The 17,095-nt window shown below is 36.3% G+C and overlaps 3 protein-coding genes across 3 annotated transcripts; 1 reads left to right on the top strand and 2 right to left on the bottom strand.

Annotated features, from left to right (window-relative positions):
- Positions 1 to 299: 299 nt before the first annotated feature.
- On the top strand, positions 300 to 3,252 carry LOC113767512. Its single transcript, XM_027311629.1, has 4 exons — positions 300 to 372; positions 1,491 to 2,054; positions 2,401 to 2,816; positions 3,007 to 3,252. The coding sequence occupies exons 2-4, from the start codon at positions 1,539 to 1,541 to the stop codon at positions 3,110 to 3,112; spliced, it is 1,038 nt and encodes a 345-aa protein (XP_027167430.1). The 5' UTR covers positions 300 to 372; positions 1,491 to 1,538; the 3' UTR covers positions 3,113 to 3,252.
- A 657-nt stretch (positions 3,253 to 3,909) lies between these two features.
- On the bottom strand, positions 3,910 to 6,839 carry LOC113767516 (elongation factor 1-delta-like). Its single transcript, XM_027311633.1, has 8 exons — positions 6,733 to 6,839; positions 5,840 to 5,949; positions 5,649 to 5,765; positions 5,425 to 5,518; positions 5,111 to 5,234; positions 4,728 to 4,841; positions 4,304 to 4,465; positions 3,910 to 4,132 (listed from the first exon to the last, which is right to left on the bottom strand). Coding segments are annotated over exons 2-8 (699 nt in total). The 5' UTR covers positions 5,926 to 5,949; positions 6,733 to 6,839; the 3' UTR covers positions 3,910 to 4,130.
- A 6,188-nt stretch (positions 6,840 to 13,027) lies between these two features.
- LOC113767511 (dof zinc finger protein DOF5.4-like) lies at positions 13,028 to 14,750 on the bottom strand. The gene has a single exon (XM_027311628.1). The coding sequence runs from the start codon at positions 14,504 to 14,506 to the stop codon at positions 13,448 to 13,450; it is 1,059 nt and encodes a 352-aa protein (XP_027167429.1). The 5' UTR covers positions 14,507 to 14,750; the 3' UTR covers positions 13,028 to 13,447.
- Between the last annotated feature and the right edge of the window lie 2,345 nt (positions 14,751 to 17,095).

Raw genomic sequence — 17,095 nt, 5'->3', positions numbered from 1 at the left:
CTGTAATGGATAGCCGACCATTGATAGTCTGAGCTACTTTTGTTGCTTTTGCATTGTATTCTCCCCCCCTTTAAAGCTTTTATTTTTGCTAATTTTCACCTTTATATCAACTTTCTACTTGCTGGTACTTGAGCGATTCCTCACCTTTTCCCACACCTTTTAGAGGTTAAAAAGGTGGATGGATGACGATTTTTGCCAGTAACAACAAAGTATACCAGTGGTCCGGTGGAATTTTGCGGGTGATAACTCCTAGAGTGCTAACTTTATTTGTATTCCTAGCTCCCAGAATAGTACACAAGCTGCACTTGGTCGAGCTCAGCACATACTAAGTGGTTTCTCTCAGAAAGAAATTCATCGCAGACCTCGTAAATAGTAAGTAAAAAGCACCTTGAACTGACAGGCTTTTATTCATTTGATCTTTCTCCATCTATCTGCATGTATTCCTGTGATCTCTACTTTGTGAGTTCTCTAATAAAGCTGTTGTCTTGCGAAGTTCTTCGAGTACAAAGCCCATTTCTGCTGTTGTTCTTCTTGTGCCTGTTTGACTATGATCAGAATATATGTGCATCTGCTCTATGAAAAGAAGGAAAAAAAGGGTCGTTAAATCTGTGATTTCTACATCGATACCCTTCTGATTTGACTTTCTACCAGCTGTTTTCAAGAACATTGTGTTGAGAAAAGAGATTCGGAGTTTGCACTAATCAACATCACCACTTAAAAAATCACTTAGATAGATCATATGCAGGATTTCACAGCAGAGAAATAGAAATGGGGAGATGACTGGTTTATTATTTATCACAGACTATCTTCACAAAGGATTAAGGATGCGTGGCAAGATATGGAGGACAGACATGTGAAAATGAAATCAGTCCTCTTGACTGTCTGATTAGGCCTAACGTGATTGTTATAGTTCTGCTTAGGTGAATAGAGCCCTCTGAATTCCTGAAAAAGAAATTGATGAAAACGAAAGTCAATTAGTACTTGATTTCCAGCGGGAAGGTTTTTGACACTTTTGACACTCTTATCTTCCTTCCAGAAAGGTTGTCCCATAGATGTTTTTATCAATGTCAGTAGCTGTGAACCTTCAAACTTTTGCAGCCCTCATCTGCAATACGCAAGGGATGAGCTGTCATAAGTGCTTGATATTTTTCTGAGATTCACACTTTGATTTCTACAAGGAATTTCTTACATTTCTGTAGAAAGCAACATGTAAATTTCAAATCTTACTTAAGCACTCAATGTAGATCTGCAACGTAATATTTTGACTTGGAGGAATTGAGCTTTCTTGTAGCTTTCAAAGATGAGAAAAGTAAGCTTAATAAAATTAATCTGATTTAAAGACTAGTAAAGAAAAAAGCAAACCTGTTATTGTCATGCAAACTACTTGATGCATAAAAGATCAGGTCCAGTGGGCAAAGGCCTTCCTTTTCTTGCCAACTGTAGATGTTGAGCCAACCAAATCATTCGCCTTTAAATTTGTGACTTTTCAGGCAGCAGCAGATTTGGGATTTGAGGAACTTACAAATTCACACTACTATATGCAATTGGAAAGCAGAGATCCTGAGTATGGAGATTTGAGATGTATGGAGTGCGAAGTACCAGAAGTGGTTGTTTTCCTAAAAGAACATGGTTGCCAGATCTTCAAGGATTTGTGTATAGATGGGGAAGTGCCTTGTCATGACAAATGTTGTGTGGAAAACTGTGAGTTGGACCACAATAATATATCCAACCTGTTGAAGTATGAGCTGGCCAGAAACAGCAGAGAGGTTTCTGAAGAAATGTTGTTATATACTAGCATTTCAACTGGGGCAGAAGAATCTTTCTCTAACCATGATTGCATTCATGATGATGCCAAGCTTTGTGATGCTGAAAAGAAGCTGCTGATGGAAGATAAAACAGTTTCTGCTCATATTTCAACAGAGGCTTGTTCTTCTTCAGAGAAGGAATTATCAGATATACGAAATTTGAGTAATACTGAGCAGATCACCGGTCCCTCTCTTTCTCACTTGTTTAATTGCGAAGATCTTAGACTAGATCAACAACAGAATCATCAGGTACAAATTCTACATCAATACTCTGCTGTAACACCTCCAGTTCCCAAAGGTCTTTATCATTGTCTATATGGGCAAATTTGTTGTTTCCCTGTTCGATTCGATTTTTAAAATGGAATTCCATTGCTCAGTCTCTAGTAATGTTGTCAGCTATTTTCACATTGCCATACTATTTATCAGGTTAATTAGTTCTATGACAATCAAACTTTGACGATCAATCTCAATCTTGTTCACCAACATTTTTATACCAGTACTTCTACGAGACAATGCAGGTTAAAAGTGGCTGTCATAAATTACAGACTATCATGATCACCAAGAATATACCTGATTTGCATGGAATGGTTTTCAGGAGCATCCAAAGACGGAAACAATGATAGCGGACACTTGGTCAGCTGGCAAGGAAGCAGATTGCAGAAACTGCAATGGAGTAGATCTAAGATCAGAGGTTGAGTTGGGAGCCCAAAGAATAACAGATGACTCTGGTTCACAACCAATTACGGACGAAAGCACCTCCGAAGACAAACGCACCGAAAGCACCTGCGAGGCGGCGGATTGCATGTCAAAAGTACCATTATTAGCATCATCATCATCATCACGTCAAAATGAAAATACCGCAGGGCATCATCGAGAACTTGGAAGCTCTAGCTTCTCTGCAGCAAGCACTGCCTCTGGTCGATTAACGTTCTCTGGGTTGATACCATTTTCTGACAACATCTCCCTCCGCTCGAATAGCACAGCGAGCACAAGATCTTTTGCATTTCCCACGTAAGTTCCATCTTCTCTTCTTCTTCTTCTTCTTCTTCTTCTTCTTCCCTCTTGAACTCCAGAAAACTCTCGTTCGCTGTGCTGCTGACTCAAACCAATCTCAGAAAATTTCATGCCATTAATGTAGAATGTACATTTTATTATATGCATCACTAACGATATCTGTATTGAATCAATGTTGGTTGACCAGATTAGCAACAGAATGGAACGAAAGTCCCATAAGAATGGCAGAAGTTGACAGAAAGCCCAAAAGGCGGGGATGTTGGAGGATGTGTTTTACATGTTCGAATTTTTAGAGTGTTGTAAATCTCGTCCTGTAAAATCTTTACCAAATACTACATCATCCAGATATCAACTTAATATACCCTGTCAAGTGTGAAAGGCCACATATTTTTATAATTTTTTTTGTCACTTTTATAGTATACCCACTGAGGCAATATATACCGATTTTCTTCATCAAATCTAAGGCTGATCATGCAACTCGTCAACTGATTTTCTTCAAATCCAGACATTGAAGGCCCGTGAAGTTCCGGTTCCCAAAAAAAAGGGTTCATTTAGATCTTCACTACTTCGAAATTTCATTACTTATTCTGGTCCCCCAATACACTAATTTAGAAGTTCATATATCTTCAAAAGAACACAGTCCCCTCTAATTTACTGAATATTTGTTGCTGAATACGATAACTGAGCATGTCGTTAAGATTTGTTTAACCCACGATTTAGCCATTGACAATTAGTTGTACCATTAGGCAATCATGTTTATATGAATTACGAACCGTTTAGCAATTTCTGTAAAGATCCAACAAATTCGATTAAATAGAATAGTTGGGAGTAAAGATCCAAATTCCCCTCCTTGGAAGCTCTTCACAATCAACACAATCTTTAGAGAGGCAAGAGTCAGAAGAGAGCAAATTATCCAGAGCATGATTTTACTTTCTTGGGAAACATCCGAAGGTTCATTTGCGCCCAGCAAATAGACACCAGCTGAAAGGCACTGGGCTTGTAAACCGATAATTCATGAGGCTGATCCGTGCAGATGGGGAAGGAAAAAAAGGACACAGCAGACTAAACCGATATTTCAAAACAAAACAAATATTTTTTTGTAATCTTATAAAGCAAAGTTTTAAAATTTCAATTCAAAGGTGACAGCATATCTAGACTGTAGTCTTTGACAACAAAAATAACCCAAAATTCTTTAAGCTAGACAATGTCAAAAAGTCACAAACTACCATAATTTAGCAGAATACAAACAATAGGAACTTCCTGCCTGCTACGCCTCCAATAACTGTTTTCGTGCCGAGAAGATTCAGACATTTCTGTGAGAAGAATACAGCATATTGCCATTAGCTTTAGTCAAAGGAGAATAGCAGCAAACAAATGCACTTCAATATAATGTCAATCAATAAAACATTCTAGATTCTACAATAACAACCACCACCACCAAAAATAAATAAATAAATAAGAGCAGTATCAGAAGCAGAACTCACATATCTTGTTGAAAGCCACAATATCACAGCTCTGGATAAACTCATCACATGGTTCAACTGTAAGATAGTTCTCAATAAGATCATCAACCGACACCAGGTCATCCACAATGGTAAGCATGATTTGTAATTTTTTTATGCCATATCCAACAGGTACCAGCTTGGCTACAAGTCAGAAAAGGTAGAAGTCAGACGGAATCATTATACTTGACATTATACTTGCCTTTATCAAAACAGTGGCACCCACAGAACACAAAAGGATAGAAAAAGTAAACTTCAAAACACTAGACAGAAGTTGGGATTTAGAGGAGGTCCTTATTTAAGTACCAGTAAGCGTAACTCACAATTAATAAGATACCAGTTCCAAAAGTCTGTGCTATATTCAGTATAAAAACAAAGTCCAAAAAAGATGGGAAGAGAATCATACAAGCTCCCCAAAGCAATCCCTCCATTTTAACATTTCGGACAGCTTCCTCAAGCTTTTTCATGTCAGTCTCATCATCCCATGGCTTGACATCCATCAAAACTGAAGACTTCCCCGCTGAAAAGACAACAAGGGAATGAACCATTAAAATTGGAACAGGAAAACAAGATCAAGGATTAATCAAATAGGTCATCACACCAAAAAAACACCGCCAGCTGCAATAAGACCTTGTGGACAAACTTCTTGCAGTCTAATCCACACCAGTGAAAACTAGCATTCAAAAACACAGCAAAAACATAACACACAAACTAGATAAAAGCATGTCCTGGTTCAATCTCTTAGATGATGGCCTAGCCACATATATCAAGGGGAATAGTCACACTCACACTCTTTCTTTTTGGCAGATGCCTTTACAGCAGCAGCACGTTCTTCGGCAGCCTTCTTTTCCTCTTCAGTTTCTTCACCAAATAGATCTACATCATCATCGTCATCATCCACAGCAGCTGCTGCCTGTGAATCAATTTTTGATTTCAGTGCATTTGTATCATATCCATGGAAGAGGCAATTCACAGTCCACATTTTCTTGGTTATTCGTTGTCATAAAAAACTTTTGAACATGATAAATAAGGAGAAGATCAAGAAACAAAAAGAAACAGGAACTAATATTGAACTCAACACACGAATTAAATTCCTAATACACCTTTGTATCAGCAGCAGGAGGAGTAACAACAGCTTCCTCTGTGGCTGCAGCAAATCCTTCAATAGTGACACCGCAACCTTCCCCAGATATACCACTGCAAAATAACAGGTTGCAGAATGTTTAAAGGAAACTTAAACTATGATAAATGACAAACAACATTAGTCCAAAAAGAAATATCCAAGTTAAGGGTACATAATCAATACTAAGAAGCAATTAGAACTTACGAAATTCTTAAAAGTGCATCAATGTGTTTGAACCACCGAGATACATTCACAAATTCAGATGAGGGTGGTTTTGAAAGAGCAGAATACACAGTAATATCATCCTTAGAAGCCTGGTACCTAAGGCGACAACTCGGAGACATTAGCCAGAGTCAAATAAAGACTGCTCTACATGCAGCTAGAGAACAACTTACCCTGTGATATAACTACGTGTCAGAAGGTACTCATCAAGCTTCTTAAGGCCAGATTCTGACGTTAGGTTGTAGAATGCGACAGCCATTGGTAGAATTCAATGTAGATCTCTCTGGAAGCAACCAAAAGCACAGATTTAACATTTTTTTCCTTTGAAATTCCCAAACATGATTACATCAACAAAAGAGAAGGGCATCTAGGTAGGACATTTGATTACCAAGGATGAAACAAGAAATATTAGGTAGCTCAAGCGAGAGAAAATTACAATTCAATTTGGGAAAAATTGGAATTTTGAGCTTTTTTTTTCCCCAATAAATGGTTGTGAACAGAAGTATAACATCAATTCAAAATACTTTGCCCATTGATGAATATCGTGAAACTCTTATCACTTCTTCCTTCGATTTGCATCTTGCTATTCTGACAACTATTTCAGCTAAAGCTACGAGCAAATCCCACTAGCAGACATCCGATGAAACACCACTGCTAATAATTCCTAATTTAGCATCTTTGTAAACAAATATCCCTCGACCAAAAACTGTGCTACTGCTGGAAATCCAAATTCGAGGATTCTAACTAAAATAAAAACAGAATTATCCATCTTTTTTACAGACTTTACCTTACTTTCTCGAAATATTTGCCCATTTTTTTATCAGAAATCCACGATACATATTAATTATTCCAACTAAAAATCCCAATATTACCACATAAAATACTCAGTAAAATCATGAATTACGAATGATATCAGACAAATTCAACCGTAAAAAAAAAAGCTGACATATAATTTGTTTATTTATCCAATCTATTGTTCGAATCTTCGTTCAAAACTATAAAAACATGTGCAACATTCATAATTAGCGATTTATACATGAGCTGTGTATTTGAAAAAGAAGCTTACTGGGTTGCCGGAGGGAGAGTTGGGCAAGCTGAGATCTGAATAGACGGTGCGAAAAGATAAAACGCTACTGCAGGTTTCGTTGGTTTAGGGTTTTGAGCTTTTATATCATATTGGGCTCAATAATAATTTATCTCTTTTGCCAGTTATGCAATGTGCGTCGATTTTTTATTTCTTAATCTCCACAGAAGCTGGAGACCACCAAATTCAAGGCCCAAGTCTACGTCGGCCCAAGTTAGCCAACGTCTTTCTTTGGTTGAAGTGATAAAACAACCAAGGTTGAGGCAATATGAATTAGAGTTTTTGAGTCCCGCGATGATGAAAGTGTATATACTGTTGGCATATATAAGATCTATTTTTAGTTTAATTATATATTAGTACTCATCCTATTATTTGTGAATTATTCATTATAATGTTGTAAGTTATATTTATTATTGATTTGATTATAAAAAGAAGAAGAAGGAGAAAGAAATAATTGCTTGAGAAAACAAATAGTTTTAACTGGAAGAAACAATTAAGTTTAAATTAAATTTGAGTATCTCTATAGGATAGCCCTCAATTACAAAAAAAAAAAAGACCCAAAAACTAATGACAGCAAGTAATTGAGTTTAGTAATATTAGAGGTACTATCGAGCCGAGTCGAGCTCGAGCAGCACCATACTCGAGCTCGAACTCGATCAGAATTAGTGCTACTCGAGCTCCAGCTCTAGCTCTAACGAGTAAAAAAATTTGGACTCGAGCTCGAATAAATATCAATCCCGATCTACTCGAACTCGAGCTTGAGTTTTAAAATAAACTTATAATTTTTTTTCTCAAAATATATAATATAAAAACTCGATTAAACTCGTCGAGCACTCGAGTATTTATTTTTGGAGCTCGAACTCGACTCGTTGAATGTAACAAGTAGCTCGAACTCGATTTGACCGAGCTCGAGCCAAGCTTTTTACCATGCCGCTCGCAAGCTACTCCCGAGCGGCTTGACTTGATTGCACCCCTAAGTAGTATTTCATATCAAATGTTGGCTCTAGAGATATCCTTAATTTACAATTTAAAGTTAACTTTGTAAAACCTAGGCACCAAAATTTGACCGTTTGAGACAATCATTAATTTCTCTTTTACGAGAAAATCACTTTTATTGTTGATTCCAAAAGTCCAAATTGTTCTAATGACGGATTTAAAATTAAGAACCTGTATAGTAATAACCAACTTCAATTACGAAGTCACACTCTATTAAATTGCTAAGCAATTCCGCCTCCATCTTCTATGTGACGTTAAAACTTGAGCGGAGAGTGGACCATCCTACACCGTTCCCTTGATTGGACAGCATTGAGTTTTTTTTCCAAACTTTAGTATGGAGTAAGCTTCTTTTTTTTTTTTTTTTCATTTTTTAGCTTTAACCCTCTTTTTTGGGACAATTTTTTCAACTTTATCCTTATAATCACTTAATTAACAACGTTTAATATCCGATCATACGTTGCCTATGTTACCGGCCAATAATTTAATTTGTTTGGATTGCTTCATATTTTCCCAATTTTATTTGCTTACATCATCTTTACAATTTCCAATACACCTTTTTATCTTCCCAATATCTTTTTATCTCACATACATCACATCACAAAAAGTGCTACAGTAAAAATATCCCAAATAATCCCAAATAACTTACAATCCAAACAGATAACTACATTCAACTATCAGGAAGTTCTACCAGTAGTATTTCTTTTGAGTATCCTGCTTGCGGTTATAATTCAATAAATTCCCGTCACATCATTTAATAATTTAAATTCTAAAAATCACGAAAAGGCTGATATTTCCTTTTATGCATCCAACAGTAAATTAATACGTTACTGTACGGTACTCGAAAGGTACTATGAAACTCTCTTCGCCTGTAATTACTCACAAAACAAATATTATTTGTAACTACCAAATTCGTTAAAATTTTATTCAAAAACATTTAAAAGATCAAAGCATTAGTTCCCAACCATGAGGTAAATGGAATCCAATGCATAAATTCGTTATGAATGTTTTATGCGTACCGACTCATTTCATGTAAAAAATAATCATAATTTTTCTTAAATTAAGCAGATACAAACGCAGGTTGCGTCCTTATCAGCAGTAAATATAGAACTGCAACATAACAAACGCAGGAGCAAGAGTTTTTGCTGTTTGGGGGGGGGTGGGGCCGGTCTCTCTCTCTCTCTCTCTGCAGTCTATGTCAAGAAAGAGACCCACTTGTGCACATGCAGCAGAAGTCTATAGACCTACATGAGCCAGTAACTTCCAACCAATACAAGCTGGTCCCACTCTCCAGTCTCCACTCACGCATAAGTCTCTAGACGACTAGACCATCAGAATCCCCCCACTTCCCCTGCACTACAATTGCACCGCACGTCATCCATCATTTTAAGTTCGCACACATCACATCACCATCAAACTACCCCTCCCGCCCTGCTCATTCCTTCCCTATCTCCAAGTCCCCCCCCTCCCCCAACCACACTGCAGTTTTCCCACTGTATAAAGCTACCTGTTGTGGATAGACGACTATTTACTATCGCTTTTTTTAATTCTTTCTCCTGCGATAAAGATTTCCATTGTGCTCATCAACAGCAGAGCTGCACATCACATGAGTCGTGCGGATCGCAAACAGCTCGACTCAAAATTCCAACTTAAACTTAGGTCGCAAGTGAATTTTTTAAATATTTATCTTAAATTTTACTGTAGTTTACTATAGAATTTTTTTAAAAAATTATTGAAATATGTAAATTTTTGAATATTTTGAAGAGTATAGTTTAAAAATTTTTTAAAATTTTTTTGAATTACTGTAACTAAAATTTTTAAAAAACTTGTAACAGACAAACTTGACAAAAAACTCGAGTGACAAACAGCGTCTTAATGATACTAGTTTACAAGTGGATTCAATTTTATATATGCATATTTTACTAATAAAATAATATATTTTAAATATTTTATTAATTTTTAAAAATTATTATTTTAAATTAAATATTTATTTTTTATTTTTAAAATTCGAATTCGATTTGACTCGAATTTGAATTGAATTCGAACTCGAGTTTTACATTCAAAACTCGTCGAGCTCGAGATTGATAAAAATTAAATTGAGATTCGACTCGATTCGATTTGTTTGCAATCTTACTCATCGATGGACATCTTTCCGAAATCACAAATTGCTTATGGAAATTTTTACAAACTGCCTATTTTACACAATAGCGGAACTTAAACACAGGATCTTTATTGAGGAATTGATGCGTTAGTTATTTTGTACCGTTCTCCTTTTATATTTAATTTGAGAAATTTGTTCTATACAATTTGTTGGTTAATTTAGTTATACACAAAATACAAAAATAAATTGACTAAATGTTACCGTTTATTTTGTGCAAATCAAGTATTCTCATTTGAATTTCATGTTCTAGCATGTTGATTTACTAATCAACAACAGAACACGGACTATTTTAATTATTAAAAAAAAGTGAATAAAATAATTTGAGAGAAATAAAGAGGAGTGCAACTCTAATCCATTGTTTTTGCCAGTTGCTCTTCACTATATGTACGAGCTATATGCTGATTCAGCGATGTGTGCAGACGACAGGCCGTCCCTGGGCCTACCCAATTGATCACGGAACTCACGTGACCATCGACACAGAAAATTCCATTAAAATCGTTCCTTTTTCTTTTTCTTATTTGAAACAAAAATCATTCCTTTTTCTTTAAAAAATCCATTAAAATCATTCCATTTTTTTATTAAAAATTTCCATTAACATCATTCCTTTTCTTTAAAAAAAAGGAAAAAATCGCTAGCTCATTAACATAAAGGTATAAATCTTGGGAGAGAATTAAATTAGATGATAAAATAAGAGAAATTATAAATAAAAAATTTTAGATTCAAAACCTTTCACTTATTAAAAAACAAGATATAAATCTCGCCTTTTTCTTCTTTAAGAGCAAATTATTATTATTTATTTTTACAACAGCAGAACCTTCTCCTAAATGCATCCGAAAGAACGAATTTTTCAGTTTTCACGCATAGAGAGTTAGGACTTAGGAGGGGCCGACGTTATTGGCAGAGTAGAGTGTGTTTTTGACTTTTAGGTGTCATAGCAACATTTCACACCCAAAGGGTAAAATTTCCCAAATGATCAACACTCTTATTGTGAGTTAGAAAGGATATATACATATATATATATATATGTATTACAGTCCATTTAGATTAAAACTGTTGTGGTTGTAGCAGAATATCACCGGCCATTGGGAGGGGATAACACCCCAGTTCCAGTCCAGCTGTAGTCCCTGATTATTAGTGTGTAATTTTTGTGCTACATATGAATTTAGGAGAGGTCAAATTTCGCCTCTACTCCCAAAAAAGCTGTGCAATCTTAAGCTATTTCTATAATTGCACTTGCATGCTGCATTTGGATTAAGCCCAATTAGCTCCATGGAGAAGATCTCCTACTTTATTAGGAATCAAAATCGAAAAACTTCTCTCTACTTCTCCTCTTATTATTATTATTAATAAATTTTATATATACATTATCATCGTTGGATTCATGACATGCGTGTAAAAATTAAATTTCAAATTTAAATTTTACATAGCTGTCATTCATCCAGCTCCTATAGTGTATGTACTATCAGTGTAGAAAAGATTCATATCCTATTATGAGTAAATCTTATATACACTGACAGTGTATATATTATCATCATTGGATTCGTGACATGTATGCAGAAATTGAATTTTAAATTCAAATTTTGTATAGCTATCATTCATCGAATACTGATAATGTATATATTGTCAACGTAGAAAAGATTAATTCTATTATTATTCTGATATTTGACATCGTATATATAAATCCAAAAATAAAGAAGAGACTTCAATGTTCGGATCCTAAATGAAGCCACGTGGAATCGTAATGGCGCATGGGAGTTGTCTATTCAGGAGGTCCCGCAATCACCAACCGACCACATGCCTCTATCTTCCCCATTCCCATGCTAGTGTTGCTACCTACTCTCCTCCGTACGCTAGCATTACATAGCCGCCCCTCTGCCTCCGCCCTCAGCCCAAATATCCAATCCCCACCCTACCCTACGACGTTACATTTTACATGTGCCTGTGGCCTCTCACTCTTTATAAGTTTGCAAGATTTTTCAAGTACTTATTCAAAAAAAAAAAAGTACTTATTCAAGTACCACTGCTAAACAACGATTTGTGCAGTGCAGTCATTTAATTGGGAGGGCATATTCCTTGCAATTTTTCTTCATTTGGTGGGACAATAAGAAATGTCCTCGAGTAATACCTGATCTTCTCACTCGAAAAAGAAAAATATTTTGTTGTTAGACTCGCATCGAACCATGATGGTTTATCAATGTAATTAGCTGTATAAATAAGCGGAATCAAGTCGAACAATTGGGTGTTTAAAATTTATTTGATTACTTTAATAAATTTAAAATTTTGTTCAAACTTAATTTGTTCATTTATCAAATTGAATTCAAACGAAATTTTTATTGAATTTGAATGTCATCGAACACAAAATATTATTCAAATTTGATTTGATTGATTGACGAACCAAATTCGAACGAGCTTTTATCAAGTCAAATTGAATTCAACTATTGAATAATCCGATTCATCCTTCAGCACTCTTGTCAAGCCAAACTTGATTTCACCGCCAAACTTGATTTCACCGTCGAATAATTTAATTCATCTTTTAGTCCTAGATAAGTGTCGGGATATTAAACCATAGTACCGTGATGACTAATAAACAGATTCAGAGTTTCTTCCAGCTGTTCGGACCGCATAAGCCTACTAATGAGAGTACTAATTACTAGTACTAATGTATTGCTTAAACCTAAGAATCAGCGGAGAAATGAACTCCCAAGAATCAGCTGCAGGCAAAGTAGCCCAGCCCAGCTACCAACTCCCTACACAAAAACCACCAGTCTGAAGCAGGACCGAACATAGCCATTATTTAATTTTCTGCCTACCAAATGATCTCTGGCTCTTCCACTTTCATTCATTTTTTTTTCAAAAAAAAAAAAAAAAAAAGGAAAAGCTGCATACAAGCTTTTATATGAGCTAAGCCAATTCCCTTTACATTTGAGGAGACCATCAACTTAACCAAAAAACAACTGCTTCAACAACACACTTTAAAAACGAAAAAACCAAACCATCCATTAGTTTGAACATAACCTAACTCTTAAGAACTTTGATTGTTTGCATTGGAACGAGATTAACATGTGAATTAACAATAGAAACCAACAAAAATAATGACAAGAAATTTTAATTACGGGAAGAAAATGGAAAATAGTAGGAGAAACCTGATATCCATATATCTTCTCCATATTTCAGTAACATAATCCCCCAGTACATTGAAAGCCAAAACCCATGAGGGAAGAAGGGTTCAGATGTATATTCCAACCCCCAGTAGACAATAAAATAAAAAAAGAAAAAAGAAAAAAGAAAAACCCACCTTATAGTTAGTGGCTTAAGGAAATTACAGGACTTAATCCAAATCCAAATCCCAAACGGCAGTAAAATAATAAGCCCAAGAGACAAAAAAAAATTCAAAAGGTGAGAACAACAAAGTAAGCAAAACAAATTTACATAGCAACTGCAGTCAACCAAAATGCCATTTCCCTTGTTGATTTCATATTTTTATTTTCGGGGTCAAATTATGTAGTAATTATATATTTTCAGAGTTAAAAATTCTTAAAATTACTATACTAAGGGAGGAAAATTCAGGGATTGATCATTATCAGCCCACTGATTTTGACCCCAATAAGCTTGATCGACGGTCCCTGAGAAATCAAACAATCCCTGCTCCCCTCCTCCATCATCACCCCCACCTCCTCCGCCGTTAATATGCCAATCGAGACCCTGGAGTCCACCATTGCTTATTCTGTTCTGCTGCAACCCGGGGAACCCAATCTGGGCCGTCTGATCCAAAAACCCACAATTGATCTGATCCATCTTCAATTCGTGATCACCACCGCCGCCACCAGCAGTCCCCGCCATCTGATTCGAGCTCTGATCGTCTAGAACCGCACCCTGATGGCTCTGTTGCAACCGGTAACCCGAAATGTCGGTTGCCGTCACGTTAGCAAATCCTAGCATAGCCGGATCGTTAGATGAAGTCATCAGACTCGTAAAGCTCCCCATATCCGTGAAAATCTGACCCTCCGATGTAACTGCAGGATTAATCAACGGCTGAGGATGCTCAAAACTAGTACTTGGATTCATCTGCGCCAGAAAGAACCTCGAGTCCGTGAAATTCATCAAATTCGAAGCTCCCGAACTCGACGAATTCACCGTGGCCGACGCAACCTCACCGGTTGTGCCAGCTCCGGGAGTTTTCTTCGCAGCCGTTGTAGTCGCGGTGAGACTCGAACTCTCGCTACTAGAATGAGAATTGGACTTCCGTTCCCCGGGAGCCGGAGCCCCGGCAACTGCAACGTCGGCAGAAGCGGCCTGTTTAGGCTTGGAGCGCTTGGTTTTGCGGCAGCCGCCGCCGACGGGAACGTTACGCAGAACGCCACCTTTAGTCCAGTAGCGTCTGCAGCTCTTGCAGAAGTGTCTAGGCTGGGAAAGATTATAGTTGTTGTAGTAGCAAAATTTGGTGTTCAAAGAATCGCAACGAGGGCACTTTAGAGCTTGATGGTGGTTCTGGTTGTGGTGTGGCCTTAATCTTCTATCTCCACCGCCGCTGCCACCGGCAAACAACCTGTTTCCTCCGCCTGCTACTCCTCCACCTCCACTAATAGCATGTATATCTTGCATTTCTAGAATTTAGTTAGGAGAAGATGGGGGTTTTAATTCTGGGTTTTTCGCTGCTGGAGAGAAAAAGGGCTCACAATTCACATTTGCCGACTACTGATGGGAAAGCGAGAGGGGGAGAAGGAGGGGAAGATTTTCAACATTGGGAGGGTTATGGTTATTATGACGAAGAATGGATGTTGATGGTGTTGTGTTTGGCTATTTGGGCTCTCCGCTGCACATGCACTGATCACTCTGACAAATATCCCCTCGCATATCTCTCTATCTTCTAATAATAAAAAATTTTCGGCATTTTCGAACTCTAGTAACTATGAGCAGCAGCAGAACCTATTTTTGAGATCATAAATGGCTTACAATTGGTACTGTAATTTATACATATCACATTTCATAAACAAAAAAAAACAAATATATTTAATTTAAATTATAAATATAATTTTTAATTATTATTTTATTTCACATTCATAGCATCACAAAAATTAATACAATATAGAATGACAAATATACCTCTTCCCTAGCATGTCATTCATGTGTGGCGGTCAAGTTCCAATGTCACTTCATTTAAAGCGAGAAGTCGAAAAGAAATGTTCCAATATTTCTGACCTATTTGGCATCTTACAAAACTCTAGAATTAGAGCTCAACATGTTAAAAGTTGCACTAGTTTTACATAAATTTATTATTATTGTATTTGTCCACAATTAATAATTAATATACTCAAATAATTTGTTGATAACAAATGGGAGTATAAATGAGTTTAATCTCTCAAAATAAACGCTCTAGTGTTATTCGAATTTATTTGATTATTTTAATGAATTTAAAATTGTACTGAAGTTTGGTTTGATTATTTATTGAGACAAACTCGAACAAACTTTTATCGCGTCAAACTAAACTCAAACTTGAATATCTTATGATTTTTACTTGCAAAATTTTTAATTTGTATACTAATCGAGTCAAGTTATGATCAAATTTAAAAGCAGACCAATCAAAAATGTTATTCAAGTTTAGATTGAATAGTTAGTTAGTAAACAGAAATAAAAAAATACTCTTATTGAATCAAATTCGATTCGAATATCGAATAACTTGGTTCAATTTTCGGCTAATTTTGTTCACAAAATTTAAATCACGTTGATCCAAACTTAGATGGATTAAACTCTATCTTACGAAGGATACTTTTTAAGAATCCTAAACTATAAAATTTGGCAGGCAGTTCTAAATCATGCCTCATTCAAAACAAATAAATTACTCCAATTTGTTAAGCAATTCGTTAAATGTTCTTGACTCTATTTGATTATTGAGATGGCGTTTTCAACAAATAAATTTCACACGTTGCGCCAAAGCGAGAATAAAAAATCGCACGCATCCCCAATTAAATTCACTTGCTTGGAAAAGATACGTGCGATGCGCGACGATGATATAACCTGCATTGGCACAAATTGGCATCGAGGCCCCTCACAGAGTGTGGATTGTCGTCTCCTGGTGAATTTACCAAAACAGGCTCGAGAAATGCATGCAAAACAGGCGAGCAGTGGAGGGGGGGAACTCGGTAATTTGGTAGCCGAGCGTGGGAATGGTTTGTGCCGTGACATGACCGTACGAGGGAAGGAAGAGGGATCGAGGACGTCGGGAGAGGACACGTGGACGGCGGAGAGAAGGGAGAAATTGATGTCCACAGGAACAGGGGGAGATTGTCGAGTTGTCGGCCAGTAGGAATAGTACCACAATTATCTGCTGTGCTATCTTGGTGTCAGTTATCACCGGTCCATGAAGAGCCACGTCGGTCATGCACAGGTCTATTCGTCAGCTGATATTGTTGACACGGGACTTGACTGCAGGACTCACATTATTTTACTATTTTGAAGAATATATGGTAAGTGTTCACTAGGAAGATGAAGATCTGATCTGATCTCTGATTCAGAAATATTTTTTTTTTGTATTAAAGTTTTTCTTTTGGATTATTAACAAATGGCAAGTTTAATTTTTATGTTTCAAATGACAACTGTTTATTTCTTCTGCAGCAAATAAGCATATGAAGCTGGTTCGAGCGTTTGGATAGGAGATTATTTGAAATAATTATTATAGTATTTTTGTATGATATATGTGAAATAAAATAGTTGTTGAGAAGATAAACAATTGATCGGGAATTATAATTGTGATGTAACTAAAATAATATTTGGGAAAAGTATAGCTATACAAATTTTATGTTAATGTGGAATCAATTGATTTGGAGGCTATAATGGTACAATTATGTTGAATGTACCCTATCTTAACGGACTGGGGAATTTTTCGTAAACACATTTTTCAATCATTTTTTTATTTTGCATACATCAAATTGCTACAATATATTTTTATATAAAAACTCTAAAAAAATAGCAATCCAAACGAGCTTGTTTGTTCGCATAATTTGTGTGAGTTATTGTTTGATTTCTTTTGGTATTGTTCAGTCATTCGTTAGATAGGTACGTTGGACATGACGTAGTATTGATTCTTCTCACAAATGCTTAAGAGAGATAGAAAAAGACGTGGTAAAAGTGATGGAATACCAGATGTTCACATATAGGCAGAAATTGCACCAACGTCAATGTATTAGTTGGGAA

Source organism: Coffea eugenioides, chromosome 4 (assembly GCF_003713205.1).
Source record: "Coffea eugenioides isolate CCC68of chromosome 4, Ceug_1.0, whole genome shotgun sequence".
In the NCBI taxonomy this organism is placed as follows: domain Eukaryota; kingdom Viridiplantae; phylum Streptophyta; class Magnoliopsida; order Gentianales; family Rubiaceae; genus Coffea; species Coffea eugenioides.
The sequence above is the reverse complement of the archived record's forward strand: the minus strand, read 5'-3'. Positions and strand labels throughout refer to the sequence as shown.

Bases quoted from the DNA above. Each gene is read 5' to 3' on its own strand.
- LOC113767511 (XM_027311628.1), bottom strand. From the start codon at position 14,506: ATGCAAGATATACATGCTATTAGTGGAGGTGGAGGAGTAGCAGGCGGA.
- LOC113767516 (XM_027311633.1), bottom strand. From the start codon at position 5,925: ATGGCTGTCGCATTCTACAACCTAACGTCAGAATCTGGCCTTAAGAAG. The intron at 5,519-5,648 runs GTAAGTTCTAAT...GTTATTTTGCAG, and splicing joins GATGCACTTTTAAGAATTTC to TGGTATATCTGGGGAAGGTT. The intron at 5,235-5,424 runs GTGTATTAGGAA...ATTGATTCACAG, and splicing joins CTCCTGCTGCTGATACAAAG to GCAGCAGCTGCTGTGGATGA.
- LOC113767512 (XM_027311629.1), top strand. From the start codon at position 1,539: ATGCAATTGGAAAGCAGAGATCCTGAGTATGGAGATTTGAGATGTATG. The intron at 2,055-2,400 runs GTACAAATTCTA...AATGGTTTTCAG, and splicing joins ATCAACAACAGAATCATCAG to GAGCATCCAAAGACGGAAAC. The intron at 2,817-3,006 runs GTAAGTTCCATC...TTGGTTGACCAG, and splicing joins AGATCTTTTGCATTTCCCAC to ATTAGCAACAGAATGGAACG.